We start from the raw sequence: 25,035 nt of genomic DNA, 5'->3' as shown, positions 1-25,035 counted from the left end.
ACGCACCTTGGTGCCCTAATAAGATGTTGCGGAATTGGTTCTTCACCCTTTTCCCAGCCGAGACGGCTAAATTTTTTCACCGGGGGGGGGGGGTGATGTAATAACAGCCATAGAGGGTTCACGTGGGGATTGGCTTGCCGGTCCTGCTTGTAGCCAATAAGGGTTGAGATAGGGACCATGGCCCAGGCGTGATCACGACAGGTCATCAGGAGTGATTGGCCTAGCCATTCGGGGCCCCAGCTAATGGGGAGCCGGATGAGGGGCGTGGTCCCGGGATTGACAGGGAACCATCGAGAATGGTCGAAGCTGTCCATGAACGATTGGCTGGGGGAACCACGTGACGAAGGTATTAAGAGCGAGTGAGAGAGAACGATCGAGAGCAGACTGAAACTGACAAGAGCAGGGTCACGCGCGGACGGGGGCTCTGGGTGCCACGTGCGCTGTGGGGACTGAGTGTGAAGTCTGTCCTCTCTCCGTTGTCTGCCAGCAACGGAGAGTGAGTGAGCAAAGTGTATTGTGGAGTGGAAATAAAAGGACTGATTCCGAAGCCGTCTCCCGAAGGATTATTACATAGGTATAAAATATGAATTAAATCACGACGTTTCGATTGCAACACAACCAATCATCATCAGGTATGAAAACTACAGCAAGAACATTTTTTGACAAAAATTACAGCAATAATTTTTTTTAGCTCAAAAAATGTAGCTATAGTTTTCACACCTGATGATGATTGCTTGTGTTGCAATCGAAATGTCGTGATTTAATTTAATTTATATTTTATACCTACGTGACTTTACCGAAAGAATCAAAGAGTATCAATCCCAATATTCTCAATGCAATTTCTCGGTAAATGCCTCTCGCCCAAACCTTGGCTGTGACTCTTCTTGACCATCGGTGACGTCAGCCCTTCCCGCCAGTGACGTGTTCTGCCCGGGCCCACCTCGCAGTTGGAATCGTGTGTGTCACGTGTGAGTTCTTCCAGCCACGTGTTTCCTTCTCCCACTTTGTTGTATGCATGCATGTATGTATGTTGAACTTATTTCGCACCGTGTTATGTAGCCAAAAACCGTGCAAATAAGAAAATCCCAATGCCATTAAACTATCCAGCAGGAAAGCCTTTCTGAGTCTCAAAAATATGTTTCAGGAAGGGTCCTGCGACATTGGGATGTTTGACCAATTTCCAGTTATTAAATTTAGTTTAATTTCTTAATCAGGGCACGGTTATTTTGCCAAAACATGTATTCATTCTGATTTAAGCTTCCGTGACTGCAGGGATTCATATTCTTGGTTCTTTCGGTAAAGTCACGTAGAAGGGAAACAATAAAATAATTAAGAATATAAAACAATACAATTCTCACGACGTTTCGATTGCAACACAAGTAATCATCATCATGTGTGAAAACCACAGCAAGAAAATTTGAAAAAAGTGGCGTTTTTTTTTAAATTAGCGTTTTTTTATTTTCTTGCTGTGGGTTTCATTGATTGTTTGTGTTGCAATCGAAACGTCGTGATAATTTTATTGTTTTATATTTTTATTATTTTATTGTTTCCCTTCTACGTGACTTTAACGAAAAAACCAAGAATATGTATTAATTCATTCATCCAGTGCGTAAAATATATATTTGTTGGCCACGTGTAGCTCTTGTAGCTCTCCGCCGAACTTAATGGACAGTCTTGAAAAATATTCAACATGTAATTACGAAGACACTTTACGAGTTGAAAGGGAACGCAATATGTCCCATGCAGTAATATCTTTGTAAAAGAGCCGGGACAGATATAATTCGCCACTGGTGTAGCCGTGGCTGAGATACCAAACTCATTATTCCGTCTGATTCGTAGTGCAGGGCGATAACCACTGAAAATAACTGCAGCATCCATCCCATACCACTCAAATTCACATTGCTCCCTATTTCGTACACTTAGTAATTGTTCAATTTATGCCGCTTGCAGTTTCTGCGCCCGTGCCAAAAACTAGCTGTTAAAACCGTATAACAAGTGAATAAATAATTTATTCAAATCCTCGGCCAAAAACTTTTTTGCAAACATATTTTGGTAAGACATTTTTTTTCGTGACCCACATTTCCATCAACGTGACGCGTCGCTTTCGGCTTCAGTCTGGAGGCATCTGCCCTTTGCTTTATTCACAAAACGAATGCAGCGGTGCAAAGCCAAAGTGCTGTGTCCATTAAGCCAATTAGAGAGTCGATGAAGAAGTCTTCTCATTAGCAGTAGGTTGACAGTGTCGCGAAATTACCAGCAATGCGCGGAGCGAAGCAGTAATTCGTCAATTTAAGTCAATTCCCATGCGTCCATGATGCTTGCATCGGGTTGTGTGTGTGTGTGGTGGGGGTTTATCGTGGAGCGATTTGCGCGTTGCATTACGAACCCGGCTATCCGAGTCCGGTTCCCGCTCACAACTAACATCAGTGACGATGTATCTGAACCGGTCCTGGGCCTCCTTTAGGTCGACTCAGCCTCAAATGAGTACCTGGTGTGGTGTGTAAATTTCACCACTGGGGAGACAAAGGCGACCAGGCGTGGTGCTGGCCACCCACCCCCTCGTGTGCCGTTCCGGCCTTCACAGGTGCTCGCTAACAGCAATTGCCCCAACGGTCTGTTCAGGCTATAGGGGGGATATTTGTGTTTGTATGATAATCGTTTTTTTATAAATATCAGCATCATAATTATCATCAACTGTGCCATTTAGCTCGTGAACATATCGCCATACGCAAGAATAGAATTCGCCATGTTCAATCCACTGCTGGATGAAGGCACGTGGGGCATACAAACTGGTGTGAACTCCCACAATTATGCGCCACAGTTAATCTTATTTTTTTACTAATGTTACATTTAGGTAATTCCGGTGAACAAAAGTGTACAAATGAGATAATGTTAGTGTTAACTATGCACATGGAAATTTTAATACTGGTCGTTTGGATGTTTTGTTTTAGTATCATTCTCATCAGACCCATGGCGTTAAGTGCAGTCTCCAACTCGTATCACTCACTCTCTCCTGGCCTGTGTATGTGCTACGAAGAAGGCAAGGGGCATTGCCCGAAACGTCGCCAATTATTGTTTTTCCTTTTAAGGCCACGCACAGTGCTATTGATGAACGTGATGATTTTGTGTTGCGCTTTAGTTGTGATTGTGCGCCGCTGTATGTATGTATGTATGCTGAACTTCTTTCGCAGCGTACGTAGCCAACCGTGTTAATCGGAGGTGCTGTGGGGGACGGACAACCAAACCAAACACATAAAAGCAGTTCTAAATAAATTCGTTTGCACTGTCTATGCAAGCAGCATCACCACCACTGCAAAATCTGTACAAATGAGAGGGAGTGGGGGCGGGGGGTTGGGGCAAAAACGAGACTCAGAAAATGTCAATTCCCTAATTCTTGAATCGTATTCTTCTGTCGTATGGCAGGAGGGGAAAGGGACAGTTTTTTTTTCTCTACCAATTCAAGTCGGCCAGTCGCGGCCTACTTGGACCTGTCACACAAAAAACAATGAAACTCTCTTTTCCCGCGCTATCAGATTTTTAATCCGTAAATGAATACCATATTATTATGTTCTTTGGGTCTTTCGGAAAAGCCACGTAGATACAAAAATTAAAAAATTAATAAAACAATAACAACATCACGACGTTTCGATCGCAACACAAGCAATCGTCATCAGGTGAAAAATACAGCGGGAGAGCTGCTGAGGCAGGATAAATATATGGCGGGAGCGCTGCTAAGGCAGGGTGTTATTAAGGTTTGAGAGGTTCGTATAAAGGTTCGTATTATTATGCTTTTCATGTTCATAGGCCCAACAGTGTGGTCCGCGGGAGGTGCATTTGAGTCTAAACGGGCACCACTGTCCGATTGAGTTTGACGACCTCTGAAGCAAGTGGTGGCAGCAGCAGAATCATCAGCAGCAGGATCATCATCAGCAGGATCATCAGCAGCAGAATCATCAGCAGCAGGATCATCATCAGCAGGATCATCAGCAGCAGGATCATCATCAGCAGGATCATCAGCAGCAGAATCATCAGCAGCAGGATCGTCAGCAGCAGGATCATCAGCAGCAGAATCAGCAGCAGGATCATCATCAGCAAGATCATCATCAGCAGCCTCTGTGTGGATCACGCCGCGACACGGCCAGGACGTTACACGGATGACGCGTCCGTTGGCGGCGGCTGCGGTGGTGGCGGCGATGGCGTTTTGATGATGGCTTGGAATTCACAACCGCAGTCGCATCTCGCGCGATTCTTTGATATTCCATTCGTGCAAAGTGTGCGCACGCGTCCTCCCACGCAGCGTTGGAGTAGCGAGGATGTCCGTTGGTGGTCGTGGTCAGAGAGAAGCCCCGTGCCTCCATCAGTCGGGTGCCCAATGAGATGTTTCTTTGCCTCGTCCGTAGCCGCCTACGGACGTCTGTTGTGCTTTATTTAAATTTGTTTTGCTTTTTTAATCCTTTATATTAAGTTCGCTTGCTTGCTTGCGTGCTTGCTTGCTTACGACCGTGCAAATCTTTCGGTCGTTTTTTAACCCACTTCCCGTGATCCAATCGAGCTGACATTTTGCACACAGACTCGTTGTGCGAGACAATAAATGTTCGTGAAAATTTTTTTCAAAAATTTTACACTGTTTAGGGAAAACAAATTAAATCTTTAATTACCAATTGCTTAATACTCGCAGACAATCATCTGACCCATAGGTGGCAGCCATCTCAAGCCAGAGGACGAGAAGACTCTAGCCGCCACGCATATAAAGGATTTATAGTGAAAAACTTTGTTTTTACGGGTTATACTTATTGTAAATTTGGTGACCCAGGTCACTGACGCAAATGAGATGTATCACGGCATCTTGGCTTCTAACCTGGTTAAACAAAAATGAATTTGACTCAACGTCTCAACCATGACGTTTTTACTTGGGTAGGCGCAACGGCGCAGCGGTTAGCGCATTGTACTACGGTGACCTGAGTTCAATTCCCAGCCACGATCAACGTCGAAGGCGAGTGATATCCGAAACAACCCGTGCAACAGACACGGCATGGGGGAAGGCTTCATCCAGCAGTGGCTTAACAATGGACTGTAAATGTCTCTTATTATTATGACCGTTTAATACATTCACTGTGCATTAAAAATCCCATTCTAATCTCCATTTGTAGTCAGTTTGGCTGAAGCCAGGGCACACGCACAAAGATAAGCCGTCTCTAATCTTTCCCGTTGGCTGCAGAGACATTGGCACGTGTGCGTGGGCGCACCACCACATCGTTAGATATGATGTCAAACAGGGACATCATAGCGATCTGAGGTATTTCGCACCCGACGATGGCACTAGCCACCAGCGAGGAGATAATGAGGGACGTGTTCTTGTGTGTTCCTCTCCGCCTTTATACGACACACACACACCACGTTGGACTCTGTACAATGAATGCTGATACAAGTTCAACTAAACGCGTACGCGTGGAATGTGCGCAGCGCTTTCCAACATGCGTCTTGTCTCCCAAAGTATTTAATTAGCTGCTCGTAGCTGTCGTGGGGGGTTAGAGGGACGTTTTTTTTATTTGCAAGCGTTAAAAAAAATCTTCCCTCTCTCGGTTATTTTTTTGGTCTCCAGGTTTTTTCGGGAAAGAACCCTTTGATTAATTCAGCCGGTGTGTCTGGTAAGTCCCTAATACCAAGTGCAACTTTTGACTAAAGTTTCGCTCGTATTAGAACATCGTTATTTATCGTGATCCAGAGCTGATGCACCAACCCGTTTCTAACCTTATGGGTTGAAACCGTTAGAAAAGGGACGAAATATGGCATAATTTATTCGCCATTTCTGTAAAACGTATTAACAGCGGCGATCGCTCGAGCGTAAACAAATATATGGCTCACAAAAAATGCTGAGATGAAAATTCACCACCAATGACATGCAGGCTAGGTGGATTCTTCAAGTGCGTTGCTCATGATAACTTGCTGATCTCATCAAGGAGCATAAACCATCATGCGCACTCCGGTCATTCTTACAGCAGCAGGCTTTTGGCTAGCCATCGAACAAAGATGGTCACCTCATCGCGAGCACTTTCAGATGCGCTTCTGCGGCCGTCTGGAATGCTCTTCCGTTCGAAATAAGGAAGCCGCTGGAACTATGCAATTTTGAATCTAGATTGAAAACGAATTTCCTCAGAACAGTTTCTTGTGCTTAATTTGTTGTCATTCACTCACGCCTCCAATTGGCACGGTTGTCTACGTATGGTGCGAAAGAAGTTCAACATACATGAGATCTGCCCAAAGGGATGACTTAGACAAGGGGTGATGGAGGTGGCGGGGTGAGGGGTGGGAGAGTAATAATTGAGTTGGCTCTCTTGTCCATCCTTTCAGTCCAACCCAGAGGCCCAGCAACGTTACAAGCCATATTATGATGCATGTCATCATCACCAACGGGCCATGGTCAATCCACTGCTGGACGAAGCAATCTCCAAGCCTCGCAATCATTACACATATTCTTGGTTCTTTCGGTAAAGTCACGTAGAAGGGAAATAATAAAATAAAATAAATATAAAACAATGAAATTCTCACGACGTTTCGACTGTAACACAAGCAATCATCATCAGGTGTGAAATCCACCGCAATAATTTTTTCTACGTGACTTTACCGAAATAACCAAGAATATGAATCCCTGCAGTCACGAAAGCTTTAAATCAAAACATTACACAGTTGTTATATGTGGAACGTAATGACTTCAGACACGGACTGTAGAGGGCTTCTCATTTATTTCTCGTCGGCATACAGCTACGACTTTAATGCCGCAGTCACTGTTACTCATCCCTGACTGACTATACAGCTGGCTGACTATACAGCTGGCTGACTATACAGCTGGTTGACTATATAACGATGACGATGTTAACTATGTAGTGAGATGGCTACATAGCGACGACGATGATGAGGACCTCGAACTCCTCGTGCGCCCTGAACCCCGTTCCACTCCCCCTTTATATGCCCCGAGCGCGGCCATGCTCCTCTTCACGAAGTCTCTCCATGGGGTCTGGGAGCTTCCAGATAGACCCCCCCCCCCCCCTTTGACCCTTGGATTCGTTTTCACCCTGTTCTATGGTTATTTCGGTAAAGTTACGTAGATAGAAAAAAATATATATAAAAAATAAAACCTCACGACGTTTTGATCGCAACACAAGCGGTCGTCATCAGGCGGAGAGACGACCGCTTGTGTTGCGATCGAAACGTCATGCTTTTGTTGGGTTTTTTTTGTCATCTATGTGACTTTAGCGAAAGAACCAATGAATATGTATTCCTGCAGTCACGAAATTTTTAAGTCAAAATTTAGTTTCCTCCGTCTAGTGGTCGCTCACATATAACTTGGCTCAAAAGAAAGCTGTCTCTGGTGTGGACCAATCAGTTTCAAAGACAATGCATAGATTATCAGAGTATGTTTTTTTTGTTTGCAATTCTGACCACAAGCATTGTGGTTAATGCAGACATGCTTCCTTGTAAAAGGTTTCAGTTTGGTGTTTTAACATCTTAACACAACTGTTTCGTTGCCAGAAAAAAGGGGAAAACCTATTCTCATAGGCTGTATGCTGTTGTCCCACCCGTGATTAGGCCTCACGGCCGCCAGTCGCCGCACTGACACTACACATGCATTCAGATAAATTACAACCGGTGGTGTGGGATTTCTGTTTGTATCATACCTGTCAACACACACGGTTTTCCCGTACTCTTGAACAGGGAAATTGAGTTTTCAGGTTCATAAGCCGTTTCAATACGGGCAACACTATTTTTTCTATTTGTTTTTTTAGATCCCTTGTGATGGGACTTTGTAGGATAAACGTTGTGATTTATAACGGGACGGGATGAGCAATAAGGTCTGGATTGGTCTGTAATAAGGTAGGCACTCATAAGGGGTTGACAGGTATGTATTATTGATTATATTTAGGTCGTATGTGTGTATGAATGTTAAACTTCTTTCGCACCGTACGTAGCCAACCGTGCTAATCGGAGGACAACAAACTAAACACACACAAATTCAGTTCTAAATAAATTCGTTTTCAATCTAGTTGACTTAAAAGTGCATAGCATCCAGCGGCTTCCGAATATCGGAAGAGCGTTCCAGACGGAGGTGCCAATTATGGCTGTCGCCTGATGAAGCTGGTTGTAATTACTGGCGAAACGTCGTACTCAGATTGTAAATGTTGTGGCTTGGCTCTCCAACACACCGGTGTGGCTGTACTAGTACACTACACTATACACTACACCAGGGGTCGGCAACCAAAATAACAAGAAGAGCCATTTCTTTCCAATTCGGTACAAAATTCAGTATTTCAAGAGCCGCAATGCATCTGAGTACATACTGTACATACGTACATATCGTCAAGAAGCAGCCCGTAAAGAGCCGCATGTGGCTCCGGAGCCGTAGGTTGCCGACCCCTGCACTACACTATACACTACACACTAATGCTGTACTAGTGACGAATTGGCACGTTCTGTTTACGTGACAACCATTTCTAGTTGGCTGTGTTCGGGTGGTGGTGGGTTTAACGACACATTTATATATTTACGCGACCTAACCCCCCCAAAAAACCCCTCTATTAGGGGTGCCGATTATGATTAACCTCAATCGAGCATCAGTTCGTATCGTTGATTTTCCTCCTAAAGACAAAAAAACACACAAAGATAAAGATCCCCCGAAAAGCCTCAACAGACTGTAGGGGCAAATAACTCCCACTACAGTTATTTTGCTGTGCCTTTTTACACCTGATGAAGGAAGCTTGTGTTGCCTCCGAAACGTCGTGATTTATTATTTAATTTCTATAATTATTTTAATGCTTATTAGTTATTTAAATAATATTATATATTTGTTATTTCTTTATTTTCCCCTACGTGACTTTACCGAAAAAACCTAAGAGTATGGGGCAAGTCTTGTCGGTTCTTTCGGTAAAGTCACGTAGAAGGGAAATAATAAAATAATAAAAATAAAACATTCTAAAATAATATAATAATTGAATAATATTATTATCACGTAGAAGGGAAATAATAAAATGGTAAACATAATAAAATAATATAATAATTAAATATTATATTATTGTATTATGTAAATGTTTTATTATTTTATTATTTCCCTTCTACGTGACTTTACCGAAAGAACCAAGAAGATGAATCCCTGCAGTCACGAAAGCTTTAAATCGAAATGTATGGGGCAAGTCCTGTTAGCGAGCACCTGTGAAGGCCGGTACACACACACACAACACACGTGCGCGTGTGTGTTGTGTGTTTATGCCGTACTTAATTTAAAAAAAACCACAACAACATTCAACTTAAAATCCGTGGCCGGCAGTGATCTCACACGCGAGAGAGGAGAGTGAGAGAAGAGCCGGTTCCGAGTAGAAGCCGCGAGACCCGGGTACCCGGCCCACGTCGCCCGCCCACCTTCGCAACACGAGAGAAGGGAAGGAACGTGGTGGTGGTAGTGGGGTGGTGTGTGGAGAGAGAGAGAGATACGCCGTCAAACCCCATAACACACATACACCGCCAAACCCCATAACACCCACACCGCCCTTCCCTTCCCTTCCTTTACCCCCGGACGCAATCCCGGGGTATTCTTGTTCGCCTTGAAATAAATCGCCAGACGACCGGGTGAGTCGCGTTTCTTGATGATAGCGAACGGGGCTCGTTGTTTGTGTCGATTTGCGTTTTTTGGTACAAAGTTGGCGAAATTGCGCGCCGATTTGTGTTGACACCGGCTGCGGCCTACGCGAGTCGGGCTCGGGGGTGGGGCACCGAGGCTCGGATAGAAGCTGGGCCGGGCTGGGCGCTGCCTTTGCCGGCAGGCCGAAGCACGTCGACCCCGTAACCGCCCCCGATGCTGTTAAAACGTCATAACGCCGTATTAAAATCTTACGATAGTTTAATGTGTCAACGTCAGCGGCGTAGAAGGTGTTTATGACTATATTCTGTTAGAAATGTTAAAAAAGAAGTATGTACGGTATAGTATAGTCGTGTGACATACGTGTCCTATAACGCGCGCACCGTACGCGCTGTAGTCGCATTGATCGTCATCCAGCATCTATCCACTGCTGGATGAAGGCGATCTTCCCTCCAAGCCGTCGCCCTTTATCGCACGATGATGCTACGATGTACAAACCCGCCTATAGCAACTTGCACGCGAGCGAGATTCCGTGGCTCCATCTCCTCACTTTGACGTCCTCTCGTAACGCGTCTATCAATTCCTTGGCTGGCACTGGCAGCATTATTTTAACAATAAGTGAAGCCCGTGATCGATAAACAAACACAAACGCGCATTTAAATAGCCACGTTTTCCATATTACAGTCGACAGCCAGTTTGAGAAAAGTTACAGACTCGAAACGTGCGTTATTTAACGTTTATATTGACAGCCGCGTATTCAAATTGACGGCTCATTCAATATAGTGAACAAGCTTGGCCATACTTCACCACCGGGGAGGGGACTTGATCGGTTTTCTCTTGCCACTGTTATTAGCCGTGGCCAGGAATCGATCTCATCTTATTCGTATTGCATGGGTTCACTGTTATTCTGCGCTAACCACTGCGCCACCGTTTCACCCCCAGTCCAAAGTTAGATTTCAAAGTCACGGCTGGTGTTAAGTTACACTTACACACATTTGGGAGAGGTGAATGCTATTAAGCATATATGTTGTATGACTTAAACGCAACGCCCATTGGGTATCATTAAATATGTCACGCGTCGAAGGGTGTCACTCCCCCCACCACCACCACCCCTTGTCGACTAGTTTTCTTGCGGGATTAGATGCGACTTTGACGGCACACGTTGACAGGCCGCAGGGGGGTGGACCGCGGTAGTCTATTTAAATTACAGTAAAACCTTGGATTGCGAGTAACTTGGTCTGCGAGTGTTTTGCAATACGAGCAAAAATTGTAAATAAATATGAATTTGATAAACGAGCGAGGTCTTGCAATACGAGTAGTACGTATACGCTTTGTCTGCCGAGCGTCACGTGATCACAACTGATATACGAGTGCTTTGATATACGAGTGCTTTGGATTACAAACACGTTTCCGGAACGAATTATGCTCGCAATCCAAGGTTTTACTGGTACGAATAAACATCGTTTTGCCTTTCACAAAGTGGCCCATTGGCGTATGCTGGTTAACGTCTAAACGTGTAGTTTATTAGCTTGCCGGTGACGTTCACGTAAAATAATGGTCATTTAAATATTCTACACCAGGAATTCGCCACGAGGTGACGGTGAAGTCACCACGGCGCCTGTGCCAGGCTGTGTGCACTCTGAGACCGCCACGTGAAGTGTCGAAGGCTCGCTGCTGACAGGAGGTCTCTGGACCAGACTCAGCAGGTGCCATGGGTTGTCTGACTGAGATGATCGGTAGATGCACCACCAGCTATAACCCTCCCCACCCACCCCTTCTGTGCCAACTGGTTTTACTTTAGCCACTCGGGGCTCCGCTCGTTGTTGTGAGCGTCGCTTCTCTGTTGTTGGAGGGCGATTGGCTCCAAACTGCCCAGTAGCGTCTGTCACGAGCCTCCTCAAAAATGTAAATATGCCACACACACGCGTGCCTTCAAACTGCGTTGTTTTAACTGTGTAAACGTGTATGAAACCGTCCATCATCATCATCATCTTCTCATTATTGATTGAATTGCCGCATCAATGTTTTAAGTACGTGCTCTATCAAGGATACGCCCGCTGGTAACAAGATATCGTATCTCAGCTGTGCATTTGCTCGCCTCAATGCGGTAGCTGATGTCATTATCGGAGTCACTGGTCGCTAAAGATCTATTTTTGCGCAACTACCAACGTCACTCGTGCCACTTCTTCTGTAAGCGTCTCAAAATCGCCCACCGCTCCGTAAATTTGTTCGTAAATAGCCCCAGATTTGTTGTCGTTAAGCACGTGTCAATATGTATTCTCTGAGGGGGCTTTAAATATTTTCAAAGGGGCGTTGTGGTGGTGTGGAGTGAACAGCGCCGCAGGAGGAGGGGTGGGAGGGCAACCGAGCATCTTTTTTTCTGGTCAGACGAGATCTGCCACGGTGTGTGCGGTGGAGGCGATTTTTTCGTTTAAGGATACACTTTCAATCATTTCAAATGGCACCACCCAACTTAATGCCATCATCCACGAGCATTGGCAGTGGTCGGGTCGGTGGTGTTGAAACGACCGCGTGGTGGTATATCGTGACTTGGCAACTCCCTTTTCATGGCAGACGCGTTTAAAATAACGCTCAAATAAATAAATGTCGTCACGAAGCAGACGCAGCTGCTGTGAGGTGTTGTGCATCGTGAGTGTGTCACCCTTATTTAGGCGCGCACTCTTGTGCAGAAATATACAAGTGAACGTGCACGCATAAACACGGCGGTGTCAACAAAGTGATGATATGACAGCATCGCGAGGGTGGGTGGCAGACTTAATCCATCAGTGGCTTAACCGTAACTCACGACGATGATACAATAAACGGTTGCCACGTGTTAGCACTTTATGAACAACATTATAAAAAAAAGATTTATTGTAAGGCTTCCTCCCTCCAAGATCACATTTTTGAAAACGTGAAGTTAATCGTTTTGTCACTTTCACATTGAAGTAAACACTTGGTCCAAAATCCGTGTATGACAAAGGGCAGCATGATTTTGAGAGAAAATAAGTACAACATTAGCTCCGGCTTAATTAAATATCGCTGTCGTCATTAGGTGTTTTTGGCTGCTGCTTGTGCGACACATGCCTAAGCTGTCCCTTGAGTTTTTATCAGAAATGACAGTGAACACTGGGAGAACGTGATACGGGCTCATGTTTTTTTTTCTATCTTAGAAGACTGTAAGCCTGTACAAAGCCGATTACTGATATTTAATCTCATACATTTTCATACGCTGAATGTTTGTTGTGTGCCGCAAAACTTTTCCCAAACTGAGCGCCTGTCAACATCTCGGGCCAAGAAAAGCCCGCAGCGTGTGGAGATTTAATCATGCCGATTACCTCACTTCAATATATTTGTTACAAAGAATTAAGGCTTAATTAATGTGTGGCTGATTTACTGTGATTAGCACGTTGCAGACCAGGTTTTCCAGCTGTGAAATGTAATTGTTGCAAAATGCCTCCCATAAATTACAGCAGCCCTTCCCATAACCCAACCCCCATGCCCTGGGCCAGATTTTGGTATGTATTCTTTGTAAGAATTACATTCTTTTTTTTACTTAAGCTACCAGTGTACTGGATTTCCTTAGGGCCAGATTTAGGTATGTCGCCTTTGTAAGAATTACATTCTTTTTTTTAATGCTTAACTACCAGCAGTGTGCTGGATTTTCTGTACAGTATGAGAATTCCCCAAACTCCCAAAACCAAACCTGTAATGTTTAGCTCGTAACCGATTATAGTTGCATTAACAACATTACTTTGGCATTACACTGCTGAATACCATGTTGATTTTGAGAGTTATTTAACTATACTTCCCCACCCTGGTCCACCTGGTTTGGTGAAGGGAGGGGCCCAGGACCATTTGCAATATCACTCGCCAATGATGTAAGCCGTGGCTAAGAGTCCAAAGAGCAGCGTTATAACCACTGAGCCACCACTCTTATACTCTATTATCATTCATAAACTTGTTATTCAACTTAAAAAAATGCGTGTTCTTGAAAAGCTGCGGACAGTAAATTAGGCTTTTACACAATAGTAGCCCTGTATTGATACACTGATACATGCGTCACATTGCGCACATGATAATTTAACGTCGTTTCATTTGGATCTGTCATGTGTGATCGGCTCACATCCCCTCAGCCAACAGCTACTGCATTCACCACGATGCCAAAAACAAATAGAATCTTTATTTAAATCCTGTTCACGGTTCATGAAATCGAATAATTACATGCCTGCTCACTGTTCGAAATGTTGGGATGCTAACTGCTGGGAATTACTTTTCTTTGTATAATCCAGGTCCCTGTTGGATGGTGGTCAAATCGAGCAGAGCCTGCCAGCTGGACATTTGGCCACATTGAAGCCTGCATAGTGTCACTCGTGCGTGGATGCGCTGCTCGTCGGAGGGCGGACATGAGCTCGTTGAAGCCCAGCGGGCTAAAGGCCCCCAGCAAGATTGCCAAACCGGCCAGTGCGATCGCCAGGCCCTGCAGAGATGGTGAGTGACAATTATAATTAGCCCCTTACCCACGTTTGTCATCGGAACGGAATCGATTCCGAAGGGAATCGAAAGTAAAAGGCCGTGCGGGAGGGCACGTGGCACAGTTTGGCGCCAGCTTCTCTATCGTACGGTTGTGTTGGTAGAGTTTTCTGCGGTGAGTACTGCAAAATGTCTTTTAAAAACAGCAACGCTATGCCTCTCTAAATAAAATTAACGTGAACCGCTTGTGCGTACTGAGATTCGGCGGGGAACGGGACCCACCCTGCAACTTGCAGACGTCTCGGAAAGGGTAAAAGTCCAAAGTCAAAGTGGTTTTCTTCTAAAATGAACATTGAGGCGGTGCTCATTTGGACCCTCGAATGACACCCACTAAATGAGCCTAACAGGTCATGGGCCCTTCCTCCTAAAGTAAAATCTAATCTGTTTACAGCCCTGAGCCATTTGGTGGACATTCCTCAATCTTATGGTTGGGGAAAGTGTCTCCATAGGATAACCACTATTGACTTGCCCACAAAGTGATAATAATTGTTGTCGATTCCAGAGGGATGATGGGCTGAGGTTAACACCCGACCAAGATTTGAACTCGCAACCTTCTAGCGCTGAGCCACCTGGCTGCTTACAAATACTCATGCCCTTAAACCTCTTACCGCCATACAACTGGGTTGTGCCGAGCCAGACTTCCACATTTCAGGTTTGCACCAGGTCGTCTTTCCACTGCAGAAGCCGAGCCGTGCTGCTGACGTCACGCGCAGTCGGTGAATCAAGACGCACGTAGATGACACGTGCGTCTTGAGGTGCCGCGGTGACGAGATGTTAAGTACCTCACCTGGTATGCAGGAGGTCGTGGATTAGATCCCTACACTGACTCGTGTTGTATATTTGGACTGGTTCTCCCCGTGGTCGCGTGGGTTTTTCTACAGGCCTTCTGGTTTTTACCCTCCACATTTTAGGATCAACGTGCATTTAAGAGTATTTGGCTGCCATAAATGTCCACATGACGAGAAGCCACTTTGTTGAGCTATCATTTGTGACCAGGTCGCTTCTGAAAAAGAGCTATACAGCTCAGTGTGCCTTACCTTGCAACTTAAAAAAACAGCTTATGAATTGTTTAGACTCGACGACGCAGTTTCCTTCTGGGGTTACGGACTGACTTCACAAGCAGTGAACGAGCCAGTAAACCCGGCCCTGTCCCTGCTTGACCCCGAGCCAGATTTGAGATGTCGTCTTGTGAGGCCAGTGTATACGTGCACGTGCATTAGATTCTGTCTTGGCACCGCAAATAACCAGTGGAAAATGACTGCGAGGGCTTTGCGTTGTCTCGACGCAGATGTGCCAGTGGAAGAGGGGTATTACTTGCCCAGGAAAACCTCGCTGAGCCTCAAAACTGTTTTTTACGACAGTTTCACCACTTTGGAATGTTTGGCTAATTACATTTGGGAGTGTGTGGTTTCCATTCTGCCATCTTCGGGCGAGCTCGCAGCTCATTGTCGTGCATCTTCATTGGGATTACATTGGCATTTACATTTCTCCTTACTCTGTAATTATTGGCGACACTGTCCCGTGTTTCAGTCACTATGCCAGGGCTTCTCAAGTTTCATCAATGATGTCACTAGAGTGTAGCGACAGTACCGAGCGAGTGGTACTGTATGTGCGGAACCTCTCCCTAGCACCTGAGATGAGTATACCATGGGAGAGGTTGAGTGAGGGCACAACAGTCTGGGTGAACCCGAGGGGGCACGTGACCGGATGAGGTGGTAACGAGGACCAGAGAGGAGGTGAGAGGGACACGTGATGTGGGCCCCGAATCGTCGAGAAGGATCTGGAAAAGGGGCGTGGCGAAGGGCGGGGGCAGGCCACGCCGCAGCGGATAAAATCTTGAGTCCCGGGCGGTGATCGTGGTTGTTCATCTCTGGGAAGAAATCCTCCGTCTTCGTGGGTCCTCGGTCTCGGGTCTTCGCGCACGTGGACCAGGCAGCGTGTTGGCTGTCCTGGTCCCATTTACTAGTTATCCCATCCAGTGTGTAGATAGTCACCTGTGGTGTTCACCCCTCCAAGTGTATATAGTTACTCGTGGTGGTCACCACCCTGAGTCGTTATCCGGTTAAGTAGAGAGTTACCTGTTGGGATAATGAACAAACGTGTTGCCTCCAAGATCAAGTGTGCGCCTCAATTGAAGCTTCTGACCCAACTCAGATTGTATTTCCATGCTTACACATTTCCTTAGCTCAAATACAAATTAAGTGGCCATACGCTGCATGCATCTTAAAAGCATGTTGATCTGTACCATACTGCATGTATCTGATTGGCGATTGGGTTTCGCGTACCACGTGATCTAGAGAACGCCACTTTATATTTAGATTCAGACTTTAGGTGTGTGTGCGTTTGTGTGTTTCAAGCTGGTGACCTCTCCTTTGCAAGCCCATTGTGCTAACCGTTCCCACCACTGCGGAACATTTTCAAGATCTTGTGCGTGGAGCGGTCGTGTTGTGGTTAGAGCACCCCGCTGTGAACCCGGCAACCCGAGTTCAATTCCCACTCGCAGTTAGTTAACATCAGTCACGAATATATAGGGCCTCCCCTAGGTCAACTCGGCCTTAAATGAGTAGCTGCTGCAATGTCTACAACATCAGCATTTGGGAGACAAAGGTGGCCAGGCGTGGTGCTAGCCACCCATTCACCCGTGTGCCGTGCCAGCCATAATAACAGCGCATGAACAGCACTTGCTCCAACAGTCTGTCAAATGCCACATGGGGGATTTTTATCTTTGTTTGTCAATATGTAGTGGGTTCAACCGAGTAGCAGACGCACTTCTTCGAGACAACACATATTTTAATACCAACACACGGGGTAACTGCCCCTTAACCAGATAACAACCTATGGTGGTAGACCACCAGGCTAACTGCACTAGTTACACTGGGAGTAGCTACAACGGACCAGACCACAGCTTGGGTCCAGGTCCACGTGTTGGTGACTTCGTGTTGGCCGTAGAACGTAGATTCTACAGGATGAACAACAGCAGCCGGTCCTTCTCAGGGACCCGGCTTCTATCCTCTGTGGTGTGTCCGGCTCCGCCCTTAGCCACGCCCACCTTCTAGAATCCTCGAGCAGGATCTCGACCCTGACACGTGACCACCCCTAGCCCCCACCTGGGGGCCCTGTGTAGACTTAACCGGTCACGTGCCCATCGGGGTCAACCAGAGTGCCATGGCCCTTATTAACCCCATTTCCATGGCCGGCACTCTCACACCCTATCCTGTAGGGGTCAGCACTGCACGCAGAGCGTGGCGCCATCTAGCACTGTCTAGGGCCGGTACTGCACCCACATACACGTGGTGTCCGCAATGTCACTACATTGTACGCCGTGCCTCTCTCGGGCCAGCATTACACAGCGACATCCGCGATGTCACTACAAATAGATATGGAGACGTGTTTACCAAACATCGGGCACATGCAGCAGTATTTCTGATTGTGTTAGGTGATGAGGAACGCGGAAACTATACAATAGCTTGCACACACTACAGGGACTCCACTTGCGAACAACTTAGGTTCCAGAGGTCTGTTCGTAAGTCAATTTGTTCCTAAGTCCAACTTTACTCTTGTCGATTCCAAACATGTTGTACGGCGTGTACACTAAATACATGAAATGGCTTTAAAAAGTTGTATAATCTCCTTAGATGTAGATACCATTGGTTCTTCATGTTCTACAGATCTAGATGCCACCATCGCCATCTATTGCGCGGCGGTTAAACTTACGACTCTTGGTCTGAACAGGCAACTTGACATACGGACAGGTTTGTTCGTATCTCATAAGTAGAGGAGTCCCTGCACTGCCTGTGGAAGAGCCTCCATTAGAGGGAGTTCTAGAGAGCCAGTCAAGAGGGTATTTGGCCTACCCTCTCATGCTGATCAGACGTCTTGGAAGCGGTGGGTGTACCCACACTTTACCCCAATACACGTGACCTGCCAATGGACTGACTGTGGTTGTACCAATTTATATTGCTGGGTGAGCAGAGGCGATGTGGGGGAGGTGGGGGGGGCGGTGGTGGGATTTTAGAAACTTGCATTATTGTTTATACATGCGGCGCCAGAACATCAAATCAAATTGGAGAATTCTACGTTGCAAGTTATGCTTAGCCATGCACCTTTCACCACCGCAGAATATTGTCAAGATCATGCACAACGTCAACCGTAGTGCAGTCAACATCGAATAACTTTTGTTTTCTAAGCAATATTCATATATGTAAGCCAATATCGCTGCCACATTTTACCGTTGACTGCCGCTCCTAAATGTTCCATGAGAGAATACTAATTTCGCTTCTCGAGCCAAACACTGGGTGGCCTGTGTTATGAATTTTAATTTGCCAATGGAATTTTGCAAGATTTTTTTGTACATTATTTTCTATTCGGATTATTATTCCACCGGCTTTGTGCTTCCATTAACAGCGTGGCTTAGAGCTCGGGTTAACATTTAAAATCCTATGTACTGTGGGATTAAAATACATTTTAACCTTGATCTCCCGAGAAAAATTCACCTTGGCGGCAGGCACTGGAAGTTGCTGTTGGCTTCGCGGCTCGCAGTGCACCATGGCGTAGCATCGTTTGCCAGCTCGCGTTGCACCGTGGTGCTGGATAAGGTGGCTCCTAAGGGACGAGCAGATAGAGCTGAGGCCACACGCGGTACGTCGCAACCTCTCCTCGTTTTGTACCCCCTACGTGACGCAGATAACCGGGGCTATTAATAGGACGAAATACCGATGACGGCTACCGCGAGGACTCATTCAGCGTGACGAATTATTTTTAATTGCCGCTTTCGTGCGAGGGTCCGCCTAAAACGAGGCACGGTGTGGAAAATTGTACGTCCGACACCCGTGTAATTTTTTTATTTCCGTAAATATATGTTTGGTATATGCTAGGCGCGGATGCTGCCACTTTGGTTGTTAGTGGTTGGCAGTGCGCTGGACTTGCAAATCCAGAGGGTCGCCGGTTCAATCCCCACGCATCTCCCGGCGCGGCAATAGACTTTGCTGCCCTCTGCTGGCCACCCTGTGAGCCCACCATGTGCCATGGACAGCCTTCTCCTTAAATTGTACCGTAGTAGATGCTCTCCAAAATAATGACGCACAAAGTTAAACCACTCGAGACACCTGCCTAACATACGCATACATGGTTTACATTCGCGTGCCGTTTGGAATTAACGTAGAGGTTTATTTTACGCAACAATAACGCACAAAGTTAAACCACATGTACAGGTAGTCCCCGAATTACGATATTTTTAAATCCTTTCTATTAAGTTTGCTTGCTTGCTTAGGACCGTGAAAATCTTTCGGTCGTTTTTTTAACCCACTTCCCGTGATCCAATCGAGCTGACATTTTGCACACAGACTCGTTGTGCGTGACAATGCATTTTCGTGAAAAAAAATTCCTAAATTTTACACTGTTTAGGGAAATTTTTTAAAATATTTAATTACCAATTGTTTAATGCTGCCAGACAATCATCTGACCCAAAGGTGGCAGCCATCTCAAGCCAGAGGACGACAGGACTCTAGCCGCCCTGATGCCACGCATATAAAGGATTTATAGTGAAAAACTTTGTTTTTACGGGTTTACTTGTTCGATCTTACGATGGCGATAGCGATATGACAAAATTGCTATCAACAACCTAACATCGTTCAAGTATGCAGACGACAGACAGAATCTTGGTGAGTACAGTACAATATGATACATTACGATACGTTAAATGCATGTATGTTACGTAGTTTTAGCGATTTAATTTTAAGGTTACCATGATACGATACGTTCAATGCATGTTAAAAGTTTTTATAGCAGATAGGATTGTTTCCTGAAAAAACTTTCTATTAAATTGCAGTTTATATGGGTAGGCTAAGAATTTACCTTGTTTTTTTACTTTACATTTTACTGTGCAATACAGTATTGTAATTAATAAATACATACAGTATATAGTTTATACAGTACGGTACTGTTAATTGCTCTGTTTTGCTAAATTATCACCATTCTTTAAGACTCTTGGGTAGGCTAGGCCATCTTCGACTTACGATATTTTCGACTTACGATGAGGTCCTCGTAACGCATCTCCATCGTAAGTCGAGGACTATCTGTATAACCTCTTGATGTAACAGCTCTCTCGCTGGGTCAGCAGTTCCACTGCTGGATTATTTTTTCCATCTGAGAACGACCGCTTGCGTTACGATCGAAACGTCGTGATAGATTATTTTTTTTATTTTATTTTATTTTTCTACCTACGTGACTTTACCGAAAGAACCAAAGAGTAATGACAAGGTGAGACGTTGATCTAATTTGTGTTTTCCCCAACTCCCAAACGCCAACAATCCAAATTGCATTATATGTTGCTTTTGTTTCAACGATTGCATGCGACTACTTTTCCCATTTGCCTCAATTTCACACGAGCTGTTTACATTTGGAATTTTTGATTAAGTCTGTTTATTTTTATTCATGGATCTTGTATCATTTAATTTGTTTTTGGCTTCCATTTGATTTGTTTTCTTTACTTTGTTACGTATTTATTTTTCAATCAGTCTCCTTTGGAAAAAGGGGTGTTTGTCCCAAATTTGATATTTACTCTTGGGACATTACATAACAATACTAATTAGGTGTACCTTAAACTGCAAGGTATTACCCAGAAACCACATAGGAGCCCTGAAAATTCCCACCAGTTGAGCTGGTTTAATTTCACGCTTAAACCTTTTTACAGTTTAAGATGTACTTCAATACTATTGTTATTATGTTACGTTCCAAGAGTAAACACCACATTTGATATCAACGGCTCATTTTTCAAGGAACGCTGATTAAACATAGATAAAAAAAATGAAAACGCAATAAAAATCTACCGAGACTCAAAAGAGCGCTATGCCACGTGCGCAATTCGACACCCGTCCGATGCACTCTGAGAGTTTCGATTTAAAGCTTTCGTGACTGCAGGGATTCTTATTCTTGGTTCTTTCGGTAATAATAATAATAATAAAATAATTCTCACGACGTTTCGGCCACAACGTAAGTATCCGTCCTCAGGTGAAGAACAGGTCTGTCGGAAAGACAGCGTCTGAAGACGTTGTGGCCGAAACGTCGTGAGAATTATTTTTTTTATGTTTTTGTTATATTATTATTTTATTATTTCCCTTCTACGTGACTATAACCGAAACAACCAAGAAGAGCACTCTGAGAGGTTAAGAATCGGGCCTTGACGTTTAAGGTAATCGTGACCTGCCTAGCATTCTTCTGTTTAACATCTCGCCGTGGTGGTGAGATGTTGACTACCTTGCCTGGTATGCAAGAGGTCATTGATTCGATCCCGGCCCTGACGCCTGCTGTATATTTGCAGTTTGGGTGTCTCTCCCCCCACGGTCGTGTGGATTTTTCCCCGTGTTCTCCAGTTTTTCCCTCCGTATTTGGAATCAACATGTGTTTAGAGTATTTGGCTGCTATAAATTTCCACTCGTTAAGCCACTTCGTTGAGTTATCATATGTGGCCAGGTCATTTCTAAAAAAAAGAGCTCTATATTTTATTGGGCCTTACCTGATGAAAAAAAAAAAAATGCTTGAATAGCACTCTCCCAATGTGTGTGCGACAGTTAAAGGTGGAGCGACGCCGTCCCCATCGGCGCCATCGTCCCCTCCCGAGTCGGAATGCGGCAGCGTGGCCGCGGGCAGCGGCGGCGGCGACGAGTCGGCCTTCGCGGTGGGCGAGCGCGTCTTTGTCAACGGCGCCAAGGCCGGCACGCTGCGCTTCCTGGGCCCGACGCAGTTCGCCCCGGGCCGCTGGGCCGGCATCGAGCTCGAAGAACCCGTCGGCAAGAACGACGGCTCGGTGGCGGGCGTGCGCTACTTCCAGTGCCGCCCCCTGCACGGCGTCTTCACGCGGCCCTCCAAGCTGGCATCGACGGCTGACGAGGGCGAGGCCGCCGAGACCGACGCGTCCCCTAACGCCGCGACATTCGCTACGGCGACGCGAGCGTCTTCCAGCGGCGCCACCCCTCCGTCCTCCTCCTCCGAGGCCGCCACCGTCTCGTCCCCGCAGGTCATGACCCCGGCAAGCTCGGCGACCCCCAAAAGTATTCCCGTGACGACGACAACGCCGCCCTCGTTGCCGCCGCCGACAGCCAGGCCGCCCTCGTCCACACCCGCGTCGATGAGCAAGATGACGAGCGGGTCGGTGTCGAACCTGTCGGAAGCCGGGTCGATGAAGAAGGGCGAGCGGGAACTGAAGATTGGCGACCGCGTACTGGTAAGGACACATCATCGATAATAATAGTGCTGATGGTAATGTTTCAGCAGCCATCAACTCCTCCTAGAGCTCCCGACCGCACGTCTAACCTTCTGACACGAAATAAGCATTGGCCTCATTGTGGAGAATGCAAAAAAAAAGTATGCAGACGATACATCTCCACCTAAAAAAATTAAAGAATGGTAATGACACAACTGACCAGCCGCATGGCCTTCTGGAAGTGCGTCGTTTTCAGAAGCATTGTTTCAAGACGAGCAAAACTCTCGAACGGTTTCGACATTGCAGTGTCTCATCAGTACATTCAATGCGATCCTGATAGCGTTCTTATCACGCAAGGATATGAAGAAGGCGCTGCTTTTGCCAGTAGGGGGCAATGTTGGCTCGTTGGGAATGCACTTTAGGATTCTTTCATCAATCTCACCGTTCATCCGTCTTGTCGGCAAAATCGTTTTTCTTGTCTCTAGCTGTCACAAAACCTCCAAGGATGCTTCAACACCGTTTCACGTGTGCCTGGCCGTGGTCCTTCCCGGGGTGAAGTTTACGCTGTTTTCCATTTTTCCTCCTTTGAGATTATCGCGATCACGTCGTGTTTCATGCACACGCATTCTCATTCCGTCGTCGCCGTGCGACCGCTGAAAATAGGCCGCACGGCAGTCTAATTTCACGCTCATGTAAATGACTGCATTTTACGTCTTTGTTTACAATAAATCTCAACTTAAAGTGTCTCCAACATCTGCAGCATCGTACCTTTGCACAACGACGACCAATGTCACTTTCCCCCTTGTTGCCCAATAAATATGTAAATGTTTGTCGGATGGTTTCCGTGGCAGGTGACTCTTTTTAACAGCCTTGAAACTGGCTTGAAATAATAGGAGCTCGTAATGGGCATTAAATAATACGTACCACGTAACGGTATTCTCACTGCATTTAATTTGCTAAATATACGTGCACAAAAGTTTTCGAGCACATTTTATATGCACAATATACGACGTAACAGTATTTGAGTGCATTTAATATGGATTTGATACAGTGTAATGGTATTCTAGTTCATTTAGTAATACATTATAGGCTACGTAATGCTACTCTCGTGCAACTAAATGTTATAATGTCATATTGTTATCCAGCAGTATAAATGCGTATGCCGCGCTTAGTCGGTCTGCAGATCGCTTGCGGTGGAGTGAAGTGTGAGTATCAACAACCTCTTCCAATATGCCTGGCCAAGGTGGATGAGAAGACTAAATTACCTCTAGAGGGCATATGGTGGCTCTTCCACCAGCAGTGGTGTGAGCTAGAAATTGCAGTGCTGAACATATACCTTCTACTCATATCTACGATTTTATTTGTTTCCCCCCCAGAGCGTATTATTGCCGGTGTGTCGCACTGTCCATTCTGTTCTTGCGCATAATGCCAGCGCATACCGATTCCCTCTTTTTCTTAGGTTTTGTCGGTAAAGTCAGGTAGGTAAAACATTAAAATTAATGAAAGTAAAATAAAATAAAAAATCACGACGTTTCGGAGGCAACACAAGTCTCCGTCATCAGGTGGGACCGTCACAGCCAGATTTGCTGCATCAAGTGAGGCAATGATTCAAGATGTAATCCCTTAAAAGCAACTTGCTTTTAAGGGATTACATCTTGAATCTTGAATCATTGCCTCACTTGATGCAGCAAATCTGGCTGTGACGGTCCCACCTGATGACGGAGACTTGTGTTGCCTCCGAAACGTCGTGATTTTTATTTTTTATTTTATTTTACTTTCATTAATTTTAATGTTTTACCTACCTGACTTTACCGACAAAACCTAAGAATATGAATCCTTGCAGTCACGAAAGCTTCAAATCTAGGATTCCCTCTTTAACCACCGCTTGGTGTGACCTTTCCCCTCGCCCCTCCCAAGGTGAGTGGCACGAAGGCGGGCGTGGTGAGGTTTCTTGGCGAGGCGGACTTTGCCAAGGGCGAGTGGTGCGGCGTGGAACTGGATGAACCCCTGGGCAAGAACGACGGCTCTGTGGCTGGCACCAGGTACCAGATAATTCGAGCCCCCTCCTCTGTAGACCAATGAGAAGCCGACGCCACGTGTGCGGTCTATTGGGCAAGGTGGGCCCGTCGAGCATATCTTCTCTGAAGCTTCAGCCACGCTCTACTGCGGTTGAACTGACGAATCTCACCTGCCCTTCTCCATCGTTGTGCTATCTGCCTTCGTCCCCATTATCCTGTTGGCCCCTTAGGCCTCCTGCAATTGGATCGCGACTCTTCATGGTTACCACTACCAATTGTGACCGCGATTGCATTGCGAGTGGCTGTGAAAACAGAGCCTAACGATAGCAGTATTAACAACAACAACAAATTGGTTTTACCTTTTCCACCCCATTCCCCCCCCCCCCCCCCCCCCGCTGCATGAAGATATTTCCAATGCCAGCCCAAGTACGGCCTCTTCGCCCCGACGCACAAGGTGACGCGAATCGGCTTCCCGTCGACGACGCCGGCTAAGGCGAAGGCCGGCGGTGCCGTGCCGGGCACGCGGCGCACCGTCAGCTCGGGCATCGCCGCGCTCAAGCGCAGCCCCAGCGCCTCCTCCATCAGCACGCTCAGCTCCGTGGCCTCGTCCGTGAGCGCCAAGCCCAGCCGCACCGGCCTGGTACGTTTTTTTTAAT

At 46.0% G+C, this 25,035-nt stretch overlaps 1 protein-coding gene across 4 annotated transcripts in view; it reads left to right on the top strand.

The window, feature by feature from the left end:
* Positions 1–9,383: 9,383 nt before the first annotated feature.
* The window catches only part of LOC144730954 (uncharacterized), an 83,492-nt gene continuing 67,840 nt past the window's right edge, over positions 9,384–25,035 (top strand). The window contains exons 1-6 of one of the 4 annotated variants that reach the window (XM_078611838.1): positions 9,384–9,618; positions 11,209–11,334; positions 13,921–14,119; positions 21,730–22,382; positions 24,279–24,403; positions 24,785–25,019. In XM_078611838.1, coding sequence (XP_078467964.1) covers positions 14,035–14,119; positions 21,730–22,382; positions 24,279–24,403; positions 24,785–25,019 — 1,098 coding nt within the window. In that variant the 5' untranslated portion in view covers positions 9,384–9,618; positions 11,209–11,334; positions 13,921–14,034. Of the gene's footprint in view, positions 9,619–11,208; positions 11,335–12,305; positions 12,391–13,920; positions 14,120–21,729; positions 22,383–24,278; positions 24,404–24,784; positions 25,020–25,035 lie in introns of those variants that run through there. The other 3 variants (XM_078611840.1, XM_078611837.1, XM_078611839.1) reach the window with 3 other exon arrangements.

This window comes from Lampetra planeri, chromosome 37, assembly GCF_965212315.1.
Source record: "Lampetra planeri chromosome 37, kcLamPlan1.2.h2, whole genome shotgun sequence".
Lineage (NCBI taxonomy): Eukaryota > Metazoa > Chordata > Hyperoartia > Petromyzontiformes > Petromyzontidae > Lampetra > Lampetra planeri.
Note: the sequence above shows the minus strand (reverse complement) of the source record. Positions and strands in the feature narration are given on the sequence as shown.